At 40.5% G+C, this 27,111-nt stretch overlaps 1 protein-coding gene and 1 pseudogene across 3 annotated transcripts in view; both read right to left on the bottom strand.

Moving 5' to 3' along the window:
• ARHGAP21 (Rho GTPase activating protein 21) overlaps nt 1–27,111 on the bottom strand; it is a 128,580-nt gene that overhangs the window by 43,095 nt on the left and 58,374 nt on the right. For all 3 annotated transcript variants that reach the window (XM_066629003.1, XM_066629006.1, XM_066629004.1), the window contains exons 2-6: nt 24,116–24,298; nt 22,159–22,183; nt 10,847–10,939; nt 10,228–10,306; nt 6,198–6,252 (exon numbers count right to left, since the gene is read on the bottom strand). In XM_066629003.1, coding sequence (XP_066485100.1) covers nt 6,198–6,252; nt 10,228–10,306; nt 10,847–10,939; nt 22,159–22,183; nt 24,116–24,298 — 435 coding nt within the window. The remainder of the gene's footprint in view (nt 1–6,197; nt 6,253–10,227; nt 10,307–10,846; nt 10,940–22,158; nt 22,184–24,115; nt 24,299–27,111) is intronic.
• LOC136654924 (5S ribosomal RNA) lies at nt 812–930 on the bottom strand (annotated as a pseudogene).

Raw genomic sequence — 27,111 nt, 5'->3', positions numbered from 1 at the left:
AATAGGCTGTGCCTCAGCTGCAAGGTGTACTCCAATACAGCCGCCTCATTTTTCCATGCATTCTCACATCAGAAAATGGGAACTCTACATTTCTGTACTTTTCAGATTAGGAGGAGGAAATGGGAAGACAGTCACACTGAAAAAATGCGGATGAGAAAAAAAAAAGCAAGCTGTGATACATTCAGAGGAAACAACAGCATTGGTTCAGGCTCTGTGGTGCACCAATAATGCCTCTCTAGTCCAATTCAGGCATATACACTCTTCCCAAACCTGCATATTTGCAAGATTCTTTTTTAAATATAAGCTGCGTCTGAAAAAAAATTATAAAACCTGATTACCAAAATTATGAATTCTCAGAAATGGATGTATATTAAAAGAGGAGAAGTAAAAGTTTAAAAACCAACATCTTTAGGAAAAGTTAATGTCTGAATTCTAGTAAAAAATTTAGAAGTCCTCCATATTAATTGGACTAACATAACAGAATAATGCCTTTCCTTACTCTTTTTATGTCTGTTGAACTTATCATAAGCTAAGACAACAATGTTGTTGGATGGTCTTGTATAGCGATACCTCCAATTACAAGGGGGATACGTTCCTGGAAAGTGAAACACTGTGTGAAACAGCACTAGAGGAGACACTGACCTAAGGCAGGAAACTTGTGCGGATTGGTCAGCAAATGCTATTGTCACTGGCTGTAGCTGCTGTCAACAAACCCAGAAGAATGCTATAACGAAACTGAATAAATGAAGAATGCTATAATGAAACACCACTAATGGTTGGCAACCTTCAGTCTCGAAAGACTATGGTAATAAGCCGACAGCACCCGGTATTCCCAGGCAGTCTCCCATCCAAGTACTAACCAGGCCTGACCCTGCTTAGCTTCCGAGATCAGACGAGATCGGGCATGTGCAGGGTAACGTTGCTGCCACTATCAGAAGTATTACTGTACTGGCTACCCCGATGGCTACCAACATCTGCTACTTTCTCTCCTATGCTCTGTATGGGCCACCCAGTGAAAAAAATTTTCCAGGTTTGAAGTCTGGAGAAAATATATCATGATAGATAGGCAAGAAGAGGACATGGTCCCTAAGTGTCCCCAGGTCAGCCAGTTATATCCTATTTCTGAGTCTATCACACTGCATGTAGACAATACTTCTGGGGTTCTATATGAGCTTGATTCATTCTAGATGGGCAAAAACAAAAAAAGTTCACAACTTGTCTTCAGTGACAAAAGCCTTCACACATGCATGGGATGGGGTGAGTTCACACCTAAGTCAAGTAGTATCCATCACCTCCCCTATCTGTTAACCCCCTCATTCTCTGTGTTATTTAAGAACACAAGGGTATTCTAAAATCCCACCAGCTTTAATCATGTGTAAGGAAATTTTTCAATGGCAACAGGAAAGGGAGAGAAAATTTCTCCCGCTTTTCTTCTCCACTCTAGGCTCTTTTAATAACCATCCACTGGTCCAATATACTGAAAACCTTTCCCCTGGTCACCCAGTAAAGCATAGGCATAGGAGTGATCAAGCAGCCCAATATTAAACAGAACCAACAAAACAAATTTTATTTATAAAAATACACATGTTGCTTTATTTGCTTAGATGTTTGATTACTTATAAGGTTACGCTAATACCAGCCCTGAAGGATGGTTACACCTTGTGCCTACTTCAATTCTCACAATTTAGGCATCCAATCTCCTCTCCAGTCATACTCACACACGGGAGGGCTTCTTCAGAAATCAGGTTGGCTCCACACTCCAGGCAAATTCAAGACCCTGGAAGCTAATTCCTAAAGTCCTCCTTCAGGTCCTCACACATAAAAGACTCACAATACTCCTGATCCTGCTGAATCACTATTCAAAGACACCACTGAGTAGTCAGCTTCTGGCTTTCTGTTCAGAAGCAGCTTTGGAGAAGGCATTCTTAATCTTTCTTCCACAAGGCTACCCAAGACTGTAAGTCTAAAAAAAGGGGGGGGAAATGGGCACTTCCAATTTTCAGGAGAAGTGCTCATTCCCCCCCCCTCTTTTTTAGACTTACAGAGGCTTGGGGAGCCCTGCTCCCCAGGCCCCCCAGGACTGCAGTGCTGGCTGCAGGTAAGTGAAAAACCCCTTCTGTCCCCCAGCCACAGCTGAAAGGGACAGGGACAGGGACAAGTGCTTCCCTGGCTGGTGGGTTGTGACCCAGCAGTTTGGGAACCAATGATTTACACTATTTCCTGGCACTTAGCCTCAAAACACTGGAAACTAGAAGGAGTAGGAGAAAGGAGTTTGGAGAGAGATGCACGCTTGACAAGTACGCAACAGGTAGGAATGGCAATGCTGGTTCAGACCAGGAGTGAGGAGCAGATAAGTTTAAAAGTGGGCTGATACTCCAGTGCCTTAAAAAGGAGTCAATAGCTAATCCCTAGGATCTGGCCCTTTAGAATTATCTAAAAAGTGTTTCAGGGGGGTAAAGGGAGCCCCCAATTTCATAATGTGGCACTACTTGATATTACATTTTCATGAAACTTTCAAGGATTCCTGTTAGAATTCCTTCCCAAAGCAATCACAACAGAGGCAATTAAGCCATACTTCTAATACATTAATTGACCCATAATTCCAGAACCACCAGCTAAAACTACTTCAGTGTTCTCACTGGTCTACAACATATATTTTAATGAACTACAAATACACCACTCACCCTATGAGAAACATCTCAGAAAGTGAAGTAACATAAGGTGAAGGAACCAGTCTCTACCTTTTGTGAAATAATGTGGGAGCAACTATAATGCATCTTAAAAAGGAAGAAGCCATTAAAGCTAATTTAAACACTGAAAATAGTGGAGGGAATAATTTAGAAAAAAAATATTTTACTGTGCTGTTTTTTTCTCATTTTGATGCTACAATATCTATTGTCTGGCACAAAATGAGACACAATATTCCTACGCTTTTCTTAGTTATGACCTTGTCCTGTTAAGACACAGAAAATCTGAACCAAACGATGATTAAAAGAGAACTAATTTACTGTGCTTTATAAATCCATAAAAGCTTCACAAGGACTATGCTTCAAGTAGTCATGCCAGGCCCATGCCTTTGGATAGGAGACAGTGGCAGTCATTTTTGAGAAATAGTGCAGGGTCACATTTTCAATCTTTTCTTTAAAATCATGTGTCTTAATTTGCTGAAAAGAAATCTTAAATCAAATTATTGTTGTTGTAAGCACAGCGATAAGAAGTGCAGCAAGAATTCTACGACAATCTAGAAAGTTTTACAAACTTCCTAGAGTTGGAAAAGCAGTTTAGAGCAAATGCAATCCTGGCCCCAGTGACACCTGGGGCCAGGACCACAAAGTGCCGCCCCACCAAAAGCACCTGGAGGTCTTCTGAGTGCTTGGAGAGGCTCTGTGCGGCCTCCCCGGCTGCCAAATGACCTAAATTAAGTGACTTTTTAGACCTTCTGGAGGTCTCAGAGGGCCCTTCAGATGTTTCAGGGGGCCTCCCCAGCCCTCAAAAGACCTTGGAAAGGCCTAGAAAGGCCAGTTTAAAAAAAATAGGCTGTGGGGGAGGACATGTGGCAGCGCAACCTGGGTGGCACCCCAGGGCATTCATTCCCTCCCCCCTGACCCCTCTAGAGTTAACCTTCTGTCTCCCAGGAAGACTATCCAGGCTCCATAGATCAACTACAGAACAAGAAGCAGAAAAAGAAGAAGAGAACTTTCCTCCCTTCAAGAAAGAATTCTGATCTGACTGAGAATTGCCCAGGCACTGCAAAAGCACAAGAGGCACACTGGCCTCTGCCACCAGCCATACCATCTGCTGTTTTTAGTCAACTTGGAGACTGCTTTGATCATAAGGTGGAGTATCAATCTTCTAAATAATGGGAAGAAAGAGCATTTGAAAAGGAAAACATGAAAATTCCAAGGATTGCACAGTACTGGCTCATGCACACTTCAAGTATGGGGTGAGTTACTCATAGATGTTCAGGTGCAAATGGACAACTAGTCCTTTGCATACATAGTTAGATTATTATGAAACAATGCAGTCTCTTTCAAGCTTTGTCTGAGTATGCAGTTGGGTATACCAAGCCTTTAATGTTAAGCACCTGAGTTATTCTTCTGATTTCAAGTGAACCACAGAAGCTCAAGGGATTAGGGACCTGAATGCTTCTCATCTTTTAGAATCAAATTATCAGTGCACTCCTTCTTCCTTTATTTTCAGTTTTTTAAAGGCCATCCTAAAGAATTCTTCTTAACAGAATTATTCCTTTTATGCAACATTTGTTACTATCACAATCTAGCACCAACAGTATAATAACCTGCAGCTATTCAATGAATTGGGGTGGAGCTCTGTGGCAGAGAAGTAGTCAAAATCCTTTTCACTGCTTTAAAAAACAATGAACTGGGAGATGAATTCACATTCACCAAAGAAAACAACAGCCATCACCATTACAAAATTCATCACAATGAATACTACCCCTCAGCATGCACACATATGCCAACAACATCTCATGAAAACACTATTTTTTTTCCAACTGCAAATTGTAGTAGCATAAGAAGAGTTTAAAAGTAGAAGCACAACTTCAGATACCAAACCTAAATGGAAGAGATTTATTTTTACAACTTTACACATAGAATATGCTATTTAGCTGCACCTGATAATTTCTTGCAAGTATAAAATGCATTCCATATTTCTGTGCATGGCAATCATGTCCATTGCCACCTTTCATTTCTCTTTCTTCACCTAAACTAACCTAAACCCTGCTAATTGGGTAAGAGGCACTTTTTCAAATGGGTGCTCCTCTTTTTAGCAGGGGGAGAGTAACTGGCCCTCCTCACCCCAGCAGTGTCTTTTCCAGTGGCTGTCTGCTGGTGTTGCATCTTTTTAGATTGTGAGCTCTTTTGGGACAGGGAGCCATTAGTTATTTGATTTTTTTTCTGTAAACCACTTTGTGAACTTTTAGTTGAAAAGCGGTATATAAATACTGTTGTTAATAATAATAATAATAATAATAATAATAATAATAATAATAATAATAATAATAATAATAATAATAATAATAATAATAATAATAATAAACTATCATGCCTGAAAACTCATCCAAAATCTCCTCCATTTAGTAGCACAGGTTGGGCATCCCTTATCCAAAGTGCTTGAGACCAGAAGTATTTTGGATATCAAATTTTCCGACATTTGGAATACTTGCACATACATAATGAGAGATCTTGGAATGGGGCCCATCTAAGTTCACTTATGTTTCATACACTGTTTATACACTTGGCCTGAAGGTAGTTTAATACAATATTTTTAACAATTTGTACATACAACAAGGTTGTGATTTTATTTCCTTAGGCAAAAAAAATTTTTTTAAGTCATGGCGGCACTTAAAAAACTTCTGTATTTCGAAATACTCCATATTTCGGAATTCCAGATAAAGGGTGCTCAACCTGCAATTGTTAATCCTATCCTTACTCTGATACCATCCATCTTTTTTAAAATAATGCTTTTATTAAATTAAAGAAACAATACAAACATATTTTGTAACAGGTACAAACATATTTTGTAACATTGCAAAGGGGATCTCTAGCCATCACTACCTGCAATGGCTGCTGGTAAATGAAGGTAGGTTTGATTAAACTTATTCAATTGATCCTGACTTGTGAGGAAGTTTCAATGAAAGCAGTAGGATATATAAATATATATGCCACTCCAAATACATGGGGTTAGAATTCAGATATCGATTACCTGCCAGAAAATGGAAAAGTCAATCTGAAACTTCTTGCCCAGTCAAGAGAAATCTAAAAGTATTCCCTAAATCTAACTTTCGCTGGGAAAATGCACTGTTTTGAAAACAGTTTATTCCTTACTGACCTTTGTCCATCCATTTTCGCTGAAATGAAAAATCCTCTAGTTTTACCCACAATGGCTTTTAGATTTTTTTGGTTACATCCCACTATGGCTCAGACAGCATGTGTTAAATGTATAAAAATGCCAAAGGCTCCTTATCCCAATCTCTTCATTTTATATTTGTTTACATTTACTCTCTGTATCAATATACAACAAAAGCAACAACCAGAGAAGGGATGGAAAAATGAACAGTAAAATTATGGTATATGAGTCATAGATTCTTGCCTATTCACATTGCTGGTGAAAGTCAAAAACTTTTTGGCATTTATAGAGCAGCACACTTTAGTTTCCATTTCAAAAATCTAACTTACCAGCTGAAGGATATCTTCATCTTTTGGCATAACACTAAGTTCCAATACAGAGTCACTGTAAAGAGGAAAGATATTACTACACTAACAAGAAATACACAGTATATACTAACCAATTTGAGAAAATATTAATTCCTGGTTAATAGGATTATACTGACAGTCTCAACAGTCATTCCTTTTCAACCACTCAGCATTTAAAAAATTTGTTTCTCATTAGTCTTTTTGAAGCAGGCAAATTGCCATTAATTCTCCCTTCATAGGAAAACACATACATTCAGGATTTACTTTTAAAAAATTTTTTTAAAAGTAGCTGATATGCACAGAGCCTGTCATGTCTATTTACTTGCAGTGGAAGACTTGCAAACTACACAAACTGCCTGAGGCCTCCTTCATGGATAGATATCTCTGTAAATTACAGTAGGCCCCTGATATCTGCAGGGGATTCATTCCAGGTCCTTCCATAGATACCGAATTCTGTGAATAATTAAATCTGCAGTTGGAGGGCCACAGAACACTGGAAGTCACCGACACAAACCTTGAAGTGCCTTCCAGTTGGATTCAGGAGGTCCTCTGAAGTCCTCCAGCCACAGGCTTGGCATCTGGGTGTTATGTGTAAAACTTGGGCTCAGTCTGAGGAGGACCTGAGGGAAAACTGCTGCAGGAGAGGAGGCTGCAGTACCAGTGGAGGGAAGGTAGAGGCTGCTGTGTGCAGAGGCCTATAAAAGGGGCTGCACAAGCAAGGAGCGAGATAGACCACCAGGGAAGAGCTGCTGTGAGGAGCCTTGGAGAGCAAGCTCTGCAGAGGAAGAAAGATCACCAGGCGAGCTGGGAGAGAAGGAGCTGCAGAGTGGAGCTGAAACGTGAGAACTGAGAAGAGGGAGCTGCAGCAAGGAGCCCCTGGGAGAGCCACTGAGAGCCAGGGAGCAACCAGCCAGCCTTTGCCTCAAGTCCTGCTGCCTAGTGCCTGCCTCAGGTCCTCACTGAATCAGGGAATTTGGAACAAGGTTGTTGTCATTTTGGTTCAGGTCCATTCCTCACAATAAAAGCCTTGAACCTACATTGGTTTCAGTGGTCTCTTTGAATCCTGCATAACATGGGGATACTGATATCTGTGGATGCCGAGCCTGCGGATAAGGAGGGCCCACTGTATTGTATGTAAGTTGAACAGCTAAAGAAGATATGTTTCAAATATTTCCTCCATAACTTGCCTTATTCACACAGAGAACGTATTGTCTGTGATATAATTTATGTGGGTTTACTGTGGAGAGAGTAAATTATAGAGTGGTTTTTCTCAAGGTTTGGCCCCCACTGTACTACTTCACATGGTCCATCTATTTGAAGTACCACCAGAACTGGTCACCAGATAACTGGTGATGTTATCACTAGTTACTTCTTGGTTGGGAAGCCAGATGTGACTTGACAAACACCAGTAAGAGGCTCCGGATGGACAGGAGGGCTTTTTTTGAGCACGGAAAAGCATGCTTTAGAGCTCTACCCACCACACTGAGCCTTCTACCATTGTTTGTTATGTCAAGTTCCTGGTCTCAGGGGTGTCAGTGGTCCAGGGGTCCTGTGAGTATCATCAGACGCTATCTCAAGTACCACTGGTGGTACCCGTACTATTAGTTGAGAAACACTGGATTAGAGCATTAAACTGTTGTGTTATGATCTGCTTGCATCATCTACATGAAGATGGTAAGACCCCACAACACATGACAGGTAATTCTTAAATATTCCCATTTTTACACATTTTTACATGGAACAGGCAGGATGAATTTTGCATAGCATTGACAGAGTTGTAGGCAGAGTTGTTGACAGAGTCTGAGTCCCTAACCAAACCACCCTACATATACTGTGGCCTGATCTACAGATGGAGCAGGATGAGGCAGTAAGGAGGAGGAAGAATCATGAAACAGCAGAATAGACTGAACCACTTCAGTCTGCAAGCAGGGGATACATTTTTTGAATGCCCCTCTACCTAAAAAGCTTCCTGCAAATGCAAACTAGCACAGCAAGGAATGAGCTCAACTACAACTGCTTTGCTGTTTCTTATTGCAGGGAATTTTTTTTCATGCAAAAGCATTTTTAAAAGATAGCTCCCACCTGCGGTTTAAAGGGGTAACGTCCACTCTACACCTCAGGATTCTACCAACCCATTCTGCTGCAAGGGTTGACCAGACCTGGGTATAATAAGTCACTTCTCATAATCAATTAAAGATTTAACTTTCCAACATCACCCAAAAAGTAGCTAGAAACAAAACATTCCTTCTCTCCTAATATTTAGCATAAAGATGAACTTAAATAATGCAAATGCATTTCACAGCACTAGTATTAAGGCTATCCATTTTCAACACTTCATAGACTATAACCAACAGATACCAGGTTTTTATGGAAATCTTATATACAATTTTCTTAACACTTATAAAAATGGAAGCATCATCATCATATAATATGTTAATATGAAATGTCACTTACAGAATGAAAGTGACAGTTTAAAAATACTATGAGATACAGTCCTATGAATTCTTAGAGATTACTATGTAGATAGAACATTGATCCAACACAATCTAATTTTAATTTCACATCTGCTGCTCAGTCAAAATTAGCTCGGTGTCAAAATAGACTGAAAAGAGTAAAACCTCACTAACACAATATGAATGACAGAGTCCTGTATTTTCATTTTTTTAAAATAACAAATAGGACAGTCTTCAAATAGAATGCTAAAAGCAACTGATATTTTACAATTTCTAACATCTGAAACATACATGCTCAATCTACATTGTCTCTTCCAACCTTTTAAAAGAATATGCATACATGATTCAGTATATTGACTTCTTTTGATGTGTTCAGAAGACACATAAAGAACTTTATTATAGCACTCCCAGAATGCACTTGCAAGAGATAATTTGATTGTTTCAGGAGCAATCCTAGCATGTTTTGTTACTTGCAGTTTAGGGATTTTCCATAAGGAAGTTAGAGCCCAATCCTGTGGTCTGCGCTGCACCTCCACGGCGCGAACCACAGTCACAAACTTGCCATAAGGCATGTTTGCTGGGCTTACCGCCGGGCTCCCGCCAGAGCTGGCTCAGCTCCAGCTGACGCTGAGCCACCACCAGGCGGGCACCTGTGTTCCGTGGCTCGGCAGTGCCTGCGGCTGCCGGGCTGTGGAATGGGGGTGTGGGGGAGGTGTTCTGGTGAGAGGGGAGGCAGACCCATGGAGCCGAGCTCTGAAGGATCCTAGGTGCTCATGGAGGGCTGCGCACCCTACACGAGCGCCTTCACTTTAGCGGCAACCAAACAGTCACCGCTAAAGTAAGTAGCCCCATTGCGGGGCTGCTTCCCTTACCCGGGGGAAGGGGGCGAATGTCCCCTTCTCCAGAGGAGCCTTCTGTGGTAGCGCGGGAGGCTCTGGATCCAGCGGGAGCCTGCCAGGGAGCCACCGGCTCCCGCAGCTCTGGGCAGCTCAGGATTGAGCTGCCCATGTCCAAGTTCTCACAAACAAAAAAAAGAGTTCAAAATGGGTCTGGTCTGTATTACTGCATACTATAGGTGGGGGCACATGTGCCTGAAAGCACCTCCACACAAAAAAATATTCAGTGAACGTAGAAAACTAGCATTCAAGAGGAAGGTTTCGCTACAATCAGGTTTTTCCATTTCTCTCTTGGAAACCTGAATGCATTCAATTATAGATTTAATTGGTTTGTCCAAAGAAAACACCTGTGGAACTCTTACTCTCCTCTACAGTGTGCTAACATTCACTTTAGAGCCCCTTTCAATAAATGTTGTCAGCAAAAGAAGAATGGTCTACTTATTGACCAAGTAGGTTGATTGGTTATGGGTAGTGCGTGACCAGGTAGGCAGCCCTAAACTGTGTGAGGAGTTGAAGAGAAGCAGATGTTTGATCATATCAAACTCCATAAATCAGTGGTGACTCATCATATATAGGATCATTGTTGTTCTACATTTAAAATTAACTTTCTCAAAGGGAATGTTATGTAGGATTTAAAATTTTACACTTTGTAAAGTATCTTACCTGTTTTGAATTAAAGCAACTACTTGAGAATAGGTCTTTCCTATAACACTTTCCCCATTTACTTTTATAATTCTGTCACCTACAAGAAGAAAAATGCACAAAATTAGAAAATCCAGATCATTGTTTTTCTTTACTTGAGGAATCCAGGAGCTGATTTAAATATTAAAAGAGAGATCCTGTTATTTCTTTCCCCCTCTCTACAGCAATGTCAAAAGTGATACTCAGGTACATCACCACGGATAAGATCAGAAACCCTGGAACCCAATTAGTACACCAGATTTCAATGCATCTAAGATCCATGAGGTCCACTTCACAAATTATAAGAGGAACAGGGAAAGTGTTTCCACTTCTAACAATAGGTAAACAGTGTATTGGTTTCAAAAGTCATAGCGTGACATCAGTGATCGTGCAACCCAAAACTTTACAATGGAACATTTCAAGAAACGCTGAACCAACTGCAATCCCAGACAAACTTAACAACCTTCCTCCTCTCACAGAAGCAAACTCTCTGACAGGTTTTATTTCCTGAGCATTAGAACAGTAATGACATCACACCAACTCTGCACATCACATATTTCACTATCACACATACAATACAAAACAGGCAAGGGAAACACACCTGTGCATAAACCAGCTTCAAAAGCAGGTCCTCCTTCTTTAACCTGTTTAACAAATATGGTATCCATTGGCTCCAATCTGTTTCGTGGCTTCCCTAAAAAGAAAACAATATGAGTACTTTTGATGGCCAAAATTCCTGATTCAAAAAATTAATGATACCACATTCATCTTTCTACTAAATACTTGGATCAAATAACTTTAGCGAATCTGGCAATCAAAGCAGAAGCATTTGTTCCTTTTATAGCTGGAGCATACAAATATTTTATATTTTAAACTCTGAATTGTCTTTAGAAAAATGTATTGGTACAGTTGTAATGCAAGAAAAAGCTGCTTTTTAAAAAATGTATTTTGCACCAATTTTGAATTCTATTTATTCTATTTTTCTATAATTATTCTTATTATATTATTATTCTATAATTATTTGTTCCTGTCTTCGGGAATTCAGTGGTTGCAGGCATAATGCTATGTGCATGTGAAGGGCCAAGCCCCAGACTTGCACCCTTGCAAGGAGAGGAAGTCTGAAAACTTCCACATTTGTTTTAGAATAAATTGCAATTTCCCATTACATCCAAACTCTGTAACTGGTTTATTCCAACTGTGATTAGATCACAAATCAGTGAAATCATGGGTTGATCCCAGTTAAGTTTAGTAACCCAGTTACAATAAACCAGTTTCCCTAGTTTTTGGGAAGCTGAAGCTGAAGATTTTTGAACTAGCCATGCATATATGGAAGAGGAGGAGAGAGAATGGGGCATCAGCGGCTTGGCTCTCCTTGTGCTTGTACTCTAATCCTTGGTTTAGCATGACAGCCATATCTTTCATATCTGCTCTATTTGTCAGGATTACATAGGACATGCTTTTAAAAAAATCACACTGAGTGAAATCAAAATTACAAGCATAATTTGAAACAGGCAATATTCCTTAAATCTTCAGTAGACTGCAAAGGGATGCCCCAACCATCATAATGTTCATTTTTAACACTTCAACTGATCTGAAGAGATTCTCATTCCTAAACAGACTTCCCTTCCATCAGTTCACTCACTTGTCTAATGGTTCAGAAACCTGACCACCAGCAGCTCACCTCTGACCATGCTCCCAGGTTCTGGTCTTTCAGATCCTCATCTGCCCACTCTAGTACCCGACACCCAGACTGCTTGAACTGTTTTATCCAGACCCCCTGACACTATCTAAACCAATGGGCATCATGATATAGCAGCGAATTCCATAAATTATGTATTGTGTGTAGTATTTCTTTTATCTGTGCTGAATCTATTATTGCTAATTTTTTATTATTATTAGCTATTATTTTATTATAATTAGCTATTACTGCTAATTGCTAATTAATCTGATCAGATGAACCTGAGTTCCAGTATGAGAGGGAGAAACATTTTGCTTTTTCTACATCTTGAATAAATGTAGCTTAGATCTAACGTATACAGAACAGCCTAAATCTGTCAACAACTGTGACAATATCTTCAAAAGGTGAAATATTAGCCAATTGGAGATACGAGTTTAATAACAGTTTATAAGAAAGAAAGTGTTATCAACATGTGAGTTTGGTTCCTGAATATGAGACAAAAGGGCTGTTATTTCCCAGCATTTGTACTTCATATATGGAAGTCAAGAAAAAGGGACAAGACTTAGCAAAATAAGTTAATTCATAAGTAAGAGCAGGAGAAGTTTAAACATCATTAATGCAGTCCCTGTGATTCATAAACATATTCAGTGAAGGTATGTAGCATCTACAAATGTCCAAAGTACCACCTCAAGAGCCATGCAAAGTTGCTCAGTCAGTTGCCTGTACAAGCTTAACATTCCTATTCCTTTAGTAAAGCTTACTGAACAAAGCAGAAACTTTCTTCTTTCAGTGAACTTCATCGAAAAACACAAAAGGTCCACTTTCACAACGGATGATTTATAAAGCAAACAAGCAATTCAAGTCCCAACAGCAAATGCTCAGATTTCCTCAATGGGTGGATTTCTATACCTCTCAGTGGGAGAAAAGAAAATTAAAAGTTGAATAAAAGGACCATGTTGGCATTGCTCAGCTCTGCCAGGATGGCTGTACAGTAGAATATGGTGTTGACTGGATGAATACTGGGGGTAAGAAATGATCACAATGATAACAAAAGAAAGGGGTGGAGTAGAACACTTTCTTTCCATGTTTTGGTAGCGGCACAGTTTGTGAGGTTCTGGATGGCATGAATGCAATGCAGAAGTATTACAAATTAAGACTAAGATTGCAAATGGTGGTCAGTGAGATGTGAATACTGCAAAAAAATCAGCAGTTCATATTTAATCAGCATTTATTCAAAATTCATTGTATAACTTTGGTGGTAAGCTAAGAACCAATATAATCCCTGCTAATTGGGTAAGAGGCACTTTTTCAAGTGGGTGCTCCTTTTTTTTAGCAGGGGGAGAGTAACTGCTCACCTCACCCCAGCACTGTCTGTTCTAGTGGCTGTCTGCTGGTATTCATTTGCATCTTTTTAGATTGTGAGCCCTTTTGGGACAGGGAGCCATTTAGTTATTTGATTTTTCTCTGTAAACCGCTTTGTGAACTTTTAGTTGAAAAGCGGTATATAAATACTGTTAATAATAATATGGCCAACTTGGACAAAACAAAGCATCAAATGGGCTCACTGGACTAGAACTGGCCCATATCCTGGTTTTCAAAAAACAATTCAACTACAGCACCGAGGAAAGTTATATCCTGCATTTAGAACAAATTATGCAAACGGAATGATTTTATGTATCTTCCCTACATAATTATGTTTACATAAGCAATATGTGACAAACAATATTGCTCAACTTCTATAACAAGTTGAGCAATAAGATACAGAGGAGGAGACAGAGATAGCAGTGGCCAGAACTAATTAAAGGTCAATCATTGTGGGCCATCTGAAAGTAGATATAAGGAACGACAGTAGTAAGTAGAAACCAGCCATCAGAACACGTTCAAAAAAGTACACTTTCAGAATTATGATGGTAAAACAGAGACAGAACTCATCAAGAAAACTGCAGAATGACACAGCCATACAAAGCATTAATATCAGGATCCTGAGAATAGATGTAGAGAGATAATTATCTGCTTTTTACTGATAACTCCAGTTATTTTTCAAGGAAGGTCAAAATCTGTCACAAGCATCATAGTGACAACTTCAATATTCCATTTTGACAGTAGGTAAATTAATTTAATGTTTAACCCCTAACAGTAAGATAGAGAAATCACAGTGAAATTGATTGGGACTGTTTGAAATCCCAAACTGATTGGGATCCGATTACTGAAGGGCAACTGCGTTACACAAACATTAAAAGGGATACAGTGAAATCCAAAAGTTCCATTGTTTTATGGCAGGTAGTTACAGTCACCATTAACACTTGTTCAAGATTGCAATCCTAAGAACATGGATCAGCCCCGCTGGATTAAACACACATACCTGGGAGTAAGCTCCATTAAACATAGTGGAACTTACTTCTGAGGAAACATGCTTATGTGAATCGGTTTTATGGCCAAGTACAAAAAAGTATCCTATCCACCATGTAATGGTTTGGTTCTGTATCTTGCAAAGTATTCATTTGCAGATATCGCTAGATACCACAGACCTGAGCTACCTGCAAAATACTGCATGACAACTGCTCTTGGGTACTAAGTATTTAGGAAAACAAAAGTTGTGACACAACAGTAACATCTATCATTCAAATCCTGAAGTTGGGGGAAAGAATTCGATGCATTAATGAAAGTCTAGGTTGACAAATAATGTATTGATGTAACATAACTTAGGGCACCCTTGGGCCAGCACAAGTCCCTTGTACTAACTAGGCCAGGAGGGTTGCAAACATGAAGTAAAGCATGTTTGTGCTTCCTCAGGAGTCGGCTGGGCCGGCACAAAGATGCACACCGGCCTATAGAGGCTGAATCCCGCCTCTGTGCTGACTTCACGGGGAAGCCTTGCAGAATTCTTAACCACTACACAACAGATGAAAGATTGAGGAAGTCGAAACAAACCTGAACCCAAAAATTGGTTTAAAGAGGTTGTCTCACCCCTCCAGCATGACATGAAGGCACTCAAACACCATGGACCACAGGACAGAATACCTGGTAAGATGGAAGATAGACCATTGCAACCCCACCTCCCCGCCCCTGTAGTCGTGGCTGCTGCAGTACCCAGAAACCTGGCGGACAGATCTGGGATAGGCCTACGCCTCCCATCTCATCCAGCCAGGTCTCCGTGATACAAACTAAACTTATACAAACTAAATAGCTGGTGTAGATCTGAGGATAGCCATTGAAGTGCAGGCAGCCTACAGGAAAGTAAGCAAAAAATATTTATAGTTACCTCTTCTGGAACCTCCAGTCAACCCCCACTCTCCACCATAGCATGCGCTCCATCAGTGCTGCTGCATGTTATGGACTGGCAGAGGTTAGCATAGGACAATAACCCCAATTATATTATATTAAAATACTTGTACAGTTTACAGTCCAGTCCTAACTAACTCCCTGCATGACAATGCAATGGCACCAACACAGTATCCGCTATATCCCACACGGGAGTTTCGGCCTCAAGAGGTGTTCTTGGGGCAAAAGAACATTTGTTCCCTTGGCCTGAGGTAGGCCCATGGCAGCCTGCTGGGTCTACACAGACCTCCACCAGCAATAGTGCTGGCAAAAGTCCGCATAGACACTTCGATCAAGCCTGGGAAGGGAGTTAGGATTCTGTGGACATCACTGCTACCAAACTCACATTCTTCCCAGTTCCAAACCACCATCCTCCCTGCCACATTCAGTCCTCCCCAGTCACTCAATGGTAGTGGAGATGGCAGCAGCAGCCAGCCCACGCGCTCCAGAGCGTTGCATTTTTGTTACTGCCAGATGCTGGTATGCTGTCAGAACAGTTGTAGTTGTTCAAAACGTACGGCTCCAACAGGATTGGGCCACAAGTTAAGAGACTCCACATGTCTCTTTTCTCATCCTTTCAGGTCCATGTCATGAGAGTGATAATAAAAGAGTGAAGAGACAGGCGCTCCTCCTCTTTGATCTGCATTAAATATGGCAGAACCCAACCTATGGACAGACTGGAACAGAATTATTGTTCAGTCTTTATACATACTTTAACACCAAGTAGAGATTAGTTGCAATCTTGACGAAATAAACTAACGGAACTAAATTCTATATTATCCATCAGCTGTCAAAAAGACTGCACAGAAATGTTCGGGTATCCAGAATATTTAATGCCTTGGTGCTTCCTTGTGGCCAGAAAAATCTATAATTAGACAGTTAATTTAACAATTTAATTTTCTGGGGAATGGAGTAGCTAGAGCACGGTCTGTAAAGAAGCACAAATTGACAAGAGCAGCATCAGAGATGAGGCTTAGCGGCTCACGTGGCAGGAGCAGTATTCACCAATAGTGGTGAAAAAAGGAAATTGGAATGATGGCAGTTGCTATGGTTACTGCTACACAAAAATCAAAAGGCAAATTGGAAGGAACAGGAATATTAGAACACTGAAAGATAACCACAAAAATATATTGCCGGGATTAGAATCTCTTCCACAGTTAACATACATACTGTGCAAAAATCCATCTCTTCTCCTGCTTCTGTGTTAAACTATATATTTCTAAGATTACTAAAACAGCATTATTAAGCATCAGATAAATGATTAAATTCATCTTTTAGATGGGGGGAAGGAAATAGATCAGTTCACTGTATATATGAAATACTGCTACCCATCTACAGCATTAGAGTTTGTATAAATCATTGTTTTGATAAATTATTAGCTTTCATTGTCATTAAAGGGGGCAATCTAATTGATTTTCCTTTTAAAGGTTCAAAAATCAGGAGGTTAGCTCACTCATTAATATCATAAAAGATGGTGGTCCACTTATCCTATGAAGTCAGCTCAACTTAAGGGCTTTGACACACTTCATTATACAGATGTGTGTTGCTTAATCATTCGCTTAACAACGGGCCGCATATATGACAGTGGTCAAAGCACAATAAAGATGCTCTTAATGAGGCAATTGTGTCTCTCATAGCCTGCAGCAGAGTGTCTGTTTTCACAACAAAGAGGCTCTTAATGCAAAGAAAAGGCAATCTCCAATAGCCTGTGCAGCCAGCTAGTGTCTGGCAGGGAGTGTCTGTTTACACAACAAAGGCAATAGATTGGACTGAATGTTCACTTAATGACCAATCTGTGTAACAACAGGTATTGGAGAGCATATCCCCATCCCCCTATACAGGTGCACACTTGTATAGGTGAAAATGATCACATAATAATTATGTGTCACAGAGTGAAGATGCTGAAGAACCTGAGAACAGAGAGGACCCTTTCTCCACAGAGACCCACCCTGAAGCCCACTGAGGTAAGGAATAACTAGGGTGGGCAGAAGGGATCTATATCCACTAACAAAGAGACAACAAATGTGATGCAGTCAAAGGTTTTATTGAACTATATCAATGACAGACCAACATATGAAAGAGTAAATCACAAGTTGGGTTGACAACCATATCTTCCCAGCAGAGCTGTTGTGCTATTGCAAGTTATCGGACAGACAGCCAAGTAACAGGTGCCAGTGAGTTCCAGCTGTACCAATTAGCTCTCTGTCTGCTACAGAGTTTGCAAAGCCACAAGGGCCTGCCTGCATCAAGTAGGCCAACAACCTCACCAAGCAACAGGTGGGCTCACACTGGTCACTTCAGGCAGGCTGTAGGCTTCCTTTGGGATCTGCATTGTGAATTCACCTGTGGGACAGCTGCTTGTGAGGATCAAAGTGAAACACAGAGAAAGTAACAGGGACTTGACTTAAGATGCATACCATACATGCAGTGGTGTCCCATAGCAAACCACTCTAAAAGCCCACTTTAAAAACTTTCCCAAATGGAAAAAAGAAAAAGTTTAGTCTACTTTTTTTTTTTTTATTAAGAAAATTTAGGGTGCAATCCTAACCAACTTTCCAGCACCAAGGCAAGGGCAATGCAGTTCCGAAGTAAGGGAACAAACATTCCTTTACCTTGATAAGGCCTCCATGACTGCCACCCAACTGCAGGATGCAGCACATGCCCTAATGGCACTGCTGTGCAAGTGCTGGAAAGTTGGTTAGGATTTGGGCCTTAATTTTATTATTTTAAAAATTTAACTAAAAAGAGCACAACCTTGTGCAAAATAGACACACAGAGAAAAAAAAAATATCAAACAGAAGAGGGTGTCTTCCCAAACAAACACTGTAGTCAAGTTAATTTCTTATATTATCCTATTGTCTGTATCCCTTATTCCTCATAGCTGAATTGTTTTTACACCAAACAATTGAAGAAGTTATTTGTAGTAGATGTAGGTCATTTTCCAACAGATATCAACCAACATATTTCCTTTACTGAGTTTTCAGTCTGTATTACTGCTTACGAAAAGAACATAGTGGTCACTTATACACTAAACAGTAGTTCTCAAACTTTTCAGCACTGGGACCCACTTTTGAGAATGACAATCTGTTGGAACCCACTGGAAGTGATATCATTAACTTAGGAGAGATGTCATGGCCAGAAGTGACATCCTCAAATAGGAAAATCTTACCCCCCCCCAATACGATCAATCAAGTAAGTAAAAGTTTACAATTATTTTAAATGATTTTTAAACTTAAGAACCTTCCCAAGCAGTTGCTGATCTGCTAAATTAAAAAAATTCAGCTTAATTAATTCAGTAGTTGCTGAATTAACAAAAATTCCCCAAATATCCCAAAGGTTGTAATCCTGTCCACACTTACCAGAAAATAAGCCCCACTGACTATCATTGTTAAAAGCATATACAAAGCAGCCTGTTAAAAGTACAGGCTTATAACATTTCCCCAATGCAGTCACATATCATAGTAGCACCAAGTCTAATATATTAAAAAATAAAATGCACATTGAAATGAATGGGGATGCTCCTAAAATTGGCTCACAACCAATTCAGTGGGTCCTACACCATTTGAGAAACACTGTACTGAACAGTATTCTTATACTGTTTCATCAGAAAAAAATAATTCATCATTACCTACTGAATGACATTTTCCCATTTCTTTCAGAATGACTGTGCTACCTTAACTTATTAGTTTTATATTTTGGTTTCTATTTGAATTAAAGGGGTTGCCCACTAGATGGCTCTTTTGTTTGTAATTTAAGTAATACCACAGTAGCAATTTTGCAGATAAGAAAATGGTGTGGTTTCTTCTCATTTGTGCATGAATTACTTGCCTTCTTAGTGAGAACACTCAGAACATTCACTTAGGTACTCCCTCATCAAAATACAGTTGAAATTAGTCTTTTTCACTGTTTAAAATACACCAATCTGTTTTTCTCTTTGAAAAGATTTCCTGAGACTTCCAGACTGCTTATAAAACAGAAACAGAAGATACCATTTCTTTCGATTAATTCAACTAAAGGTACAAAATGGGGCAGAGGGAACAGCCCAAAAAAACAAAACAGAAAATGATAAAATAATTAAAAAACCATGACTAAAAAGCCACAGCAACTACATTGCTGCCAAGCAGACTCCAAAGTTGCTGGTGATGCAGTAATGAAAAGAGAACTGAGTAGGAAGGTGATCATCCCACTGCTTTAAGTATAAGCACCTCCCCTTTGGGGGCTCCTTTGTTAAAGTTCCCGAAATTTCCAAAGTTGGTCTGTGCTGGTAGAGCCTGTAAGTGTAACTGTGCAAAGACGATGAGGAAGAATGCACGGTTTTCTCCCAAGAATGACTGTTGCTTCTAAAATAAATATTATCCAACAAAGCCTACAGACTTGATCTCCATTCAGTCCCCTAAGTGTACGCACCCCAAATCTCCAGTTTCCTTAGCCTATTCAATGCTTGTATGCTTTGCTTCTATTACAGCTCATGCTGCCTCTACAGATATTCATTTTTAGTCTATACTTCAATTCTCTTTGCTCCACTTTGTCATTTTAAAGCTAATTCCACCAATGTTTAAAACGTGACTCACCCCAACATTAATTTCCTCCATCCTTATCTTGCCAAAGGCTTCTTAATCCTTTGAGCACACAGGCTTCCTTCCCTTACTTTCACCTGCCAATATTTCGTTGCCCTTACTGCACTTCACAATCCACCAGTGTAACAGCAGGGGATGAAAGTTAACTCTTCTGAACCCCTCACCACCATATATACGCAAAGCTGATGTTTTGCTGTTCTTTCCTTTATCACCATATTGGAGAATACTGGCCTACGTTACCAATGGCATTTGTGTTTGCTAACACAAGGACAGATTTCATAACACAAAGGTTTTAACTATAGCCCTCTGCCTTTCAGAACAGTTCATGTTCTCATCCTCTCAATCACCCCTAGCAAAATGGCTGAAATTTGTAATTCCCTTGTTCTGATCATGGACCTCAGTGAAAGATAACATACACCTTCAATCCAGGGTGAACATTAGGACCCTTGAGTTCTTCTGAGTTCAGCTCAGATTGTAACCTGAGATACCAAAGAACTTCTTCCCTGAAATGGCGTTATCCCAGCCAAAAAGAACTTGTTGTGCTCCATAGAAACATTCCAGCAGATATGAATGAGGAAGAGGTCTCCCTGCCACTACTTCTATGACTGTGATCAGTCAACATACATTGGAAACAGGCTACAAAGACAAAGGTTGGGGGTCTGGGTCACACTGTATTCCCAATTAACTGAGCAGGATCTAAAATCAAGCTCAAAATAAACTTAGGCCCAAATCCTAACCAACTTTCCCACACTGACACAGCAGTTCCAGTGGGGCATGTGCTGCATCCTGCAGTTGGGTGGCAGTCATGGAGGCCTCCTCAAGATAAGGGGATGTTTGTTCCCTTACGTCAGAGTTGCACTGTCCTTACCTTGGTGCTAGAAAGTTGGCTAGGATTGTGCCCTTAGATTGCCAGTCCAACTCTGAACTTAGCTGCAGGAAGCTTGTCTATCACGTCAACCCCTTGACACCAGCTGCATGAGCACTGAACTAGTGTAAGTTAACCCTGTATACAGATCAGAACACAGCAATGCTGGAGAAGAAAACTGACTGCACAGAGACTAGGCAGCAGTTGCAACCTTTGAGAGAAAAAGAATATCCCAGGATCCAAAGTACTGCTTGGAGAGGAAGGCTGAGTGAGGCCCTGGAGAGACACAGCAATTTCTTCTGAGGATATCAATGTTAAATCAAGAACAAGTTCTTCACTTTCAGGACTACATTGGTCTGGGAACTAGTTAAATGGAAGTGACTGTAAGATACAACTAGAAAGTAGTTACAATCTCTCACAAAAGGACATATTTTAATGCTGAAACCATGTCGATTCCTGTTATACCTAAAGCCCCATTAAATACATCCTGCTAGCAAATGAACTTTTGGCAGTTTTCTAGTGAATACTGCAGTGCTACAGACTTACATAGATTTCTCAGTATAAAGAGTTACACCAACATCTGGGATGACTTGTTCATTTTTAGAATTGAGTGACAGCAGAAAGTGCTGAAGTGGTTAGTTAAAATTAGAATTCTTGATGAATAGAAGTGGACATAACTGGGTTAAATGCAGACTCTCTCTAAATGTTTGGTACTTGTTTCCCTTTACCTACTGACAACCAACCTCCCCATGATCGGCCACCCTGAAATTCTTCCCTGCATTCAGTGTTTGCCACTGCAATGTTTGTCACTGCAGGCAAATGCTGAATAAGCGGGGGGGGGGCCCCTTGGGAGTGTGTTAGGGTAGAGCTTGCTGGCATCCTCTCCCCATCTCCCAAACACGTGTTCCTTATACATGTGAGTAACGTCTGTACAGGGATTTCATCAACTGGAAACAGAACCTGATTGCAAAATTACATTCAAAAGATAAACAGTAGGTATTCTGCGTATGTGCTTTACAAGTTGCTAACTGCAACAGAGAACAGACCATAAGGCAATAGTTTGGTTCCATGGTGCTTCAGCAGCCCTTAAGTTGCAGAAGCCGCTGATCCTCTCCTAGGTTTTGGGCAAAGTCTAGGACCTTGTTCAGAACTATGATAAATGCCCTGCTGTCTCCTTTCGGTCTATTTTTCCCCTCCAGCAGCAGCCTCCTCATCCCCTTTCTCTCCTCAAACCTGCAACAAATAAAGAGCTGGAGCAGGTCCGACAAGACCCACTGCAGAACAAGATACAGAATGGGATCCCCCTTCCCCTCCAATGCCTCCCAATCCACCCCAGCACCACCTCCACTGCATACAGTATGCATCTTTGGTGCAGCTGTGCCAGAAAGGTTAGAATTGGGCTCTCAGATAGTAATTATGGCTTTTGTACCATTTAAAAGATACAGCATACAAAAGTCAGTGATAAAACATACCTCTTTTATTTCCATTCTCTTCATCCTGCAAAAGAAAATTACAAAAATTTGAACTGTAAAATGCAAAGTCATTGGAAATAAAAAGAAGTTTCTTCAAAGCATTCATGATCAAACTTTTCAAAACTATTTGCTACAAACTATTCTGGAGTTGCTTAGACAGCAGCTGAGAGATCTGATCTATAGGAACCAGGATCACTGGTAATTTCAGTTTTGAAATATCAGACACACCTTCCTAAAGAATCTCCACCAAGTTAATTTCAAATATTCAGCAATGAGTCAAACAAGCAGAAAAACCAAGGGGCCAAAAAGAGAGTTATTCTAAATATAACATTTTACTACAGCCATTCACACTAGATTTCACTACACATTTATCACTAGCCATCTTTTCTACCTCCCACAAGGTTTATGTAGTAAAACCAAATACAGCTGGGCCTTGGTCTCAGCGGTGGATCCATTCAAACCCATAGGTCAGCAAATCCATGGATCCAGTTCGACAGGACCTCCAGACACAACCGAAGATGGTCTCCAGTAACGTCTGGAGGTGTTGTGAAGTTCCTGAGGGTGTCAGAAGGCACTTCCAGTTTTTGTAAAAACAGGAAGTGCCTTTCTGACACCTCCAGGGGCCTCAGAAAGCCTTCCGGACACAACTGGAGACCACCTCTAGTTGTGTCCAGGAGCTCAGGTCAAGCCCTCCACTGCGGATTCCGATCCTGCAGAAAACATGGGCAGGAGGTCTGGCTCAGGTGGTAGAGCTGCCGCCTTGTATGCCTGAAGATCTGAGGTTGCCCGTTCGAAACAACCGGAAGTACCCGAGAACTGACGACACACTGATATACTGATAAGCTGACCCTCGGTGGCAGAGAGGAGTTGCCGTCAAGTGGAGCGTGGGAGGCAAAGGGCCAGAGAGAGGCCAGACGGGGAAGGAATCCAGCTGGAATGAGGAGTTCTATGAAAGACTAGAACTATTCAATTGTAAAAATCCCTACGGGGGTTTAGAACAGCCTGCCTATGTAAACCGCCTTGGATTAAAGTCTGGGGAGGAATCTGACGACCAAAGAAAGGTGGTATATAAATACCTATATAAATAAATAAATAAATTTGTATGCTATAAACTATACTGATGCTACATATTGTTGCTGAGTTAACACATGTTAACTTCTGCGCATTGTGAGGTTTGGAAGTCAAAGTCCATTAAAATGTACTTTGAATTCAGCTGCTGAAGAACAAGCTACCAAGGTGATTGTTCTTACATGGTCTGGGATCTTCCTGTAGAATTTACGGACAACTTAATTAATGTCCTTAAGGACTTAAAAAAAATTTAATCTAATATTCTTGGGAATCTTGAGTAAAACACCATATTTACCATGTCTCTTTGCAAAGACTGCATTTTGGGTAACTCTAGTGAGGCTATACAAAAAACGGGGGGAGTCTTTGTCTCCAAGCTGTAAGAAAGCTACCCCAAGGTTTGACAGATAAATTGCTGGATAACAAGTGAAGCTTTTTTGTTTAGATAGTCAAGACTCAAAGAATAATTGGGTTTGATCAGTCTAAATTAGTCCAATATGTGTAGGCTGAGGGGTTGGAAATTTGAAACACTAATTAGCAAAAGAACTGTATTCTTTTCAAATTCATGCAATGAAGTACAAAGTCAACAGCCAATTCCTATGCATGTTCAGTCAGAAATTCCACTGTGTTGAATGGAGCCTTTTTCCAAGTAAGTGACCACAGAACTGCAACCTAGTCAACAAAATACAACAAATCAAAGATGGAAAAGGATGTTGTATATGAAGTCATCACTACAGAAGGAAGTTTGTATGTGAAGGCATCGCTAAACTGGAATCGACAGCAACTTCAAAAAAGATTGTTACTGTAGTACTGGAAATATCCTTCATTATAGCTCATGTGGATACCTACAATGAATGAATATTTTCTAAACTATTATCATTTATTAACTTACCTTCATAGAAAATTGAATCGCAGACTCTGGAGGGTAAACAATAAAATGCCTCAAGGTGAAACCAAAACCATGTGATGTTCTTCGTAAAACTACCGTTTTGGGGCCAGGCCAAGAGAATTTCTCTTCATCCTCTGTCGGGGATACAGCTTCACTTTGATCTTTTCCATCTTTATTTTTGGATACCTAAAAAAAATTGACAGAATATTCAGCCTCTGTTTATTATTTTAAGTACCAATAATATAGCAACAATTTTAAACAAGAATATACAGTTATTGAAAGCAAATTAGTGCAGGCTGATTATGAAAAATATTCTTCCTAGTCTCATCATCCTGCCTCTGCCCATAAGTGCAATACTGTAACAGCTACAGACTAACAGCCCAATCCTATGCAGGACTGGGCTGTCACGCGAAGCCTCTTAACAACAGTGGAAGGCACTTCCCCTGTCGTAAAATGGTTGCCAATGGGGTACGCAGCTGCAAGATGCAGCAGGCTCTGTCACTGAACTCCGACACATCTGCCATACCAGGAAAGGTAGCATTGGGGGGAGGGTGGGGAGGTAGTGGGAGAGGGTGGATCCAGCAGAAATGGTGCTCCCTGGATCCTATCCCCTCTGATCAGAAGCTTCCTGCCCCTTTATTCACCTTTGGCATGCCCAGGCTAATGAGCTGGCACAGTTCTTAGGAGACCTATTGGCAAGCAGGAGAGGAAACAATTTCCCTTTCTCTTCCAAGTCTCCCAAATTACCCCCCTCCCCCACAATACATCACAAATCTTTTTGGTATGGCTACATCAGCAGGGGAGGGAGAATAGAACTGAGCTGTAAACCACTGTGTTCAAAACAATTCTAAAGCATTTAATTACATTAAACAAAACTTGGAAAAGTATTTTCAATTATAAAAGGAAAGAAAAAATGGATAGGTGCAAATATGCCATTGAAAATTCAAACCTACAACACTGCAAAACTTTCTCTTGTCCCAGAAAAGATCACCTGTGGCTCTCTGTATCAGACTGAAAAAAACTAATTTTCTAAATTAGACCAACTAATCAGTTAAGTATCCAGCTTACAATTTTCCTAGACTGTTCTATAGCAAACAAGAAAGCTGACTTTCCCCTTTGTAGTTAGTCAGATCAAGGTACTTTTGTTTTGAAAAAGTAAAATAAGAAAGAAAAGTGACTGGTGAGCAATACTACCACAACCTGGTCTCTTGACTCCCTTCTCATGGCTGCTCGGCCAGGCCATCCGAACTGGTTTGTAGGCAGGGCTTTTTAAATAGGAACAAATGTTGCATTGACATCTTTCACTCAACACCGCCAACATCAGCCTACTGCATCCCAGAAACAGGTTGGTTCGTCTGTCTGTCTGTCTGTAGGATTCATACCCTGCCTTGTCAATAATTATCAAAGTGGCTCACAGCATGAAACTTAAAAAAAAACACCACAAAACAAAACCACAGCTCAAATACATGTAAATGTACTTAAAATACCACAGCTCAAATAGATGTAAAACCACAGAATTTTAAAACCATAGGCAAAAGCATAAAATACAACTATAAGTTATGAGCCCAAGAGAACAGGACAGTGACAACTGTCCAGAAAGCAATGACAACACCAGCTGAACTTGGCTCAAGAGGGTGTTCACAATTTAAGGGTCTACCCTCTGATGGTGGGAAGTACCTGGACAAGGGTTCCTTTGATTATGTTACCTGCTGGGCACAATCTGGGTAACCTTTAAGGCACTGAGCAGTTTGGATAATACCAACACCATGAATTGTGCAGTTTTTTCAGCATAGACAAGATGAAATCAAGACCGCTTATTTACCAATAAAGAGCCTGTTCTTAGCATTTTGAACCAATTGTAATTTCCAGACATTCTTCAAGGGCAGCCCCAGAAGGGCATGGATAACTGTAGCCAGTTCATCCTTCTCCAGGTAGTGCCACAACTGACAGCCAGTTAAAGGTGATAAAAGGCACTGCAGGCCACTGGTGTCATTTGAATGTCAAGCAGCAAGGCCGGATCCAGCAGCACTCCCAACTTGCAATCTGACCTTTCAAAAAGAGTGCAACCCCATCCAGAACCAGTTGAGTACCACTCCCTGGATAGATAAGACTATTTGCCAATGAAACCTCTTTCTTATCTGGATTGAGCTCCAGTTTATTAGCCCCTACTGAGACGATTCAGAACACTGGGAACCTTAAGCTATTATGCAAGGCACTACACTATCTCTTTTAAAGCAGACAGTGATGGCAGACAAAAGGTTGACAACATGCAAACACTACCTTGTGAAATCCCATAAGTCAGAGAGAAGCCATGTGAGTTTTCCTATGGTTAGATAATAAAGCTTTAGATGCGCTGCTTGTCTCTTCCTCATAGTTTGCAAATGCAGGATAAAATTATGCAGAATAAGCAGGTCAATTTAATTGGAAAGCATATTTTGGCTTGAGGGGGGACAGCTTTGCAAAGTACTGTACATTTGGGTGCATTTGAAATTTAGCTTCACCCCCCCCCCCATATATTGATTATCCACTGTGGTTGCTGGGAAGGAACTCTACAGCAGTGGTTCTCACACATTTAGCACTGGGACCCACCGGGACAGAATGAGAATCTGTTGGGACCCACTGGAAGTGATGTCATGACCAGAAGTGACATCATCAAGCAGGAAAAATTTTAACAATCCTAAACTGCAATCCTATCGAAGATTAAGTCCCATTGACTATCATTGTTAAAAGAATATACTTAGTAGCCTGTTCAAAGTACAGGTCTGTAACATTTCCCCAAATGCAGTCACATACCATGTAGCATCAAGTTTAATATATTAAAAATAAAATATTGAAATGAATGGGGAACCACCTGAAACTGGCTCGCGACCCACCTAGTGGGTCCTGACCCACAGTTTGAGAAACACTGCTCTACAGTATTGCATTACTTCATACACTGTTTATACAGTATGTTTGGGAGGGGGCACGTCTAGGATGTTTTCAGTCTACATCTAAAAATA

This window comes from Tiliqua scincoides, chromosome 5 (genome assembly GCF_035046505.1).
Source record: "Tiliqua scincoides isolate rTilSci1 chromosome 5, rTilSci1.hap2, whole genome shotgun sequence".
In the NCBI taxonomy this organism is placed as follows: Eukaryota; Metazoa; Chordata; class Lepidosauria; order Squamata; family Scincidae; genus Tiliqua; species Tiliqua scincoides.
Note: the sequence above shows the minus strand (reverse complement) of the source record. Positions and strands in the feature narration are given on the sequence as shown.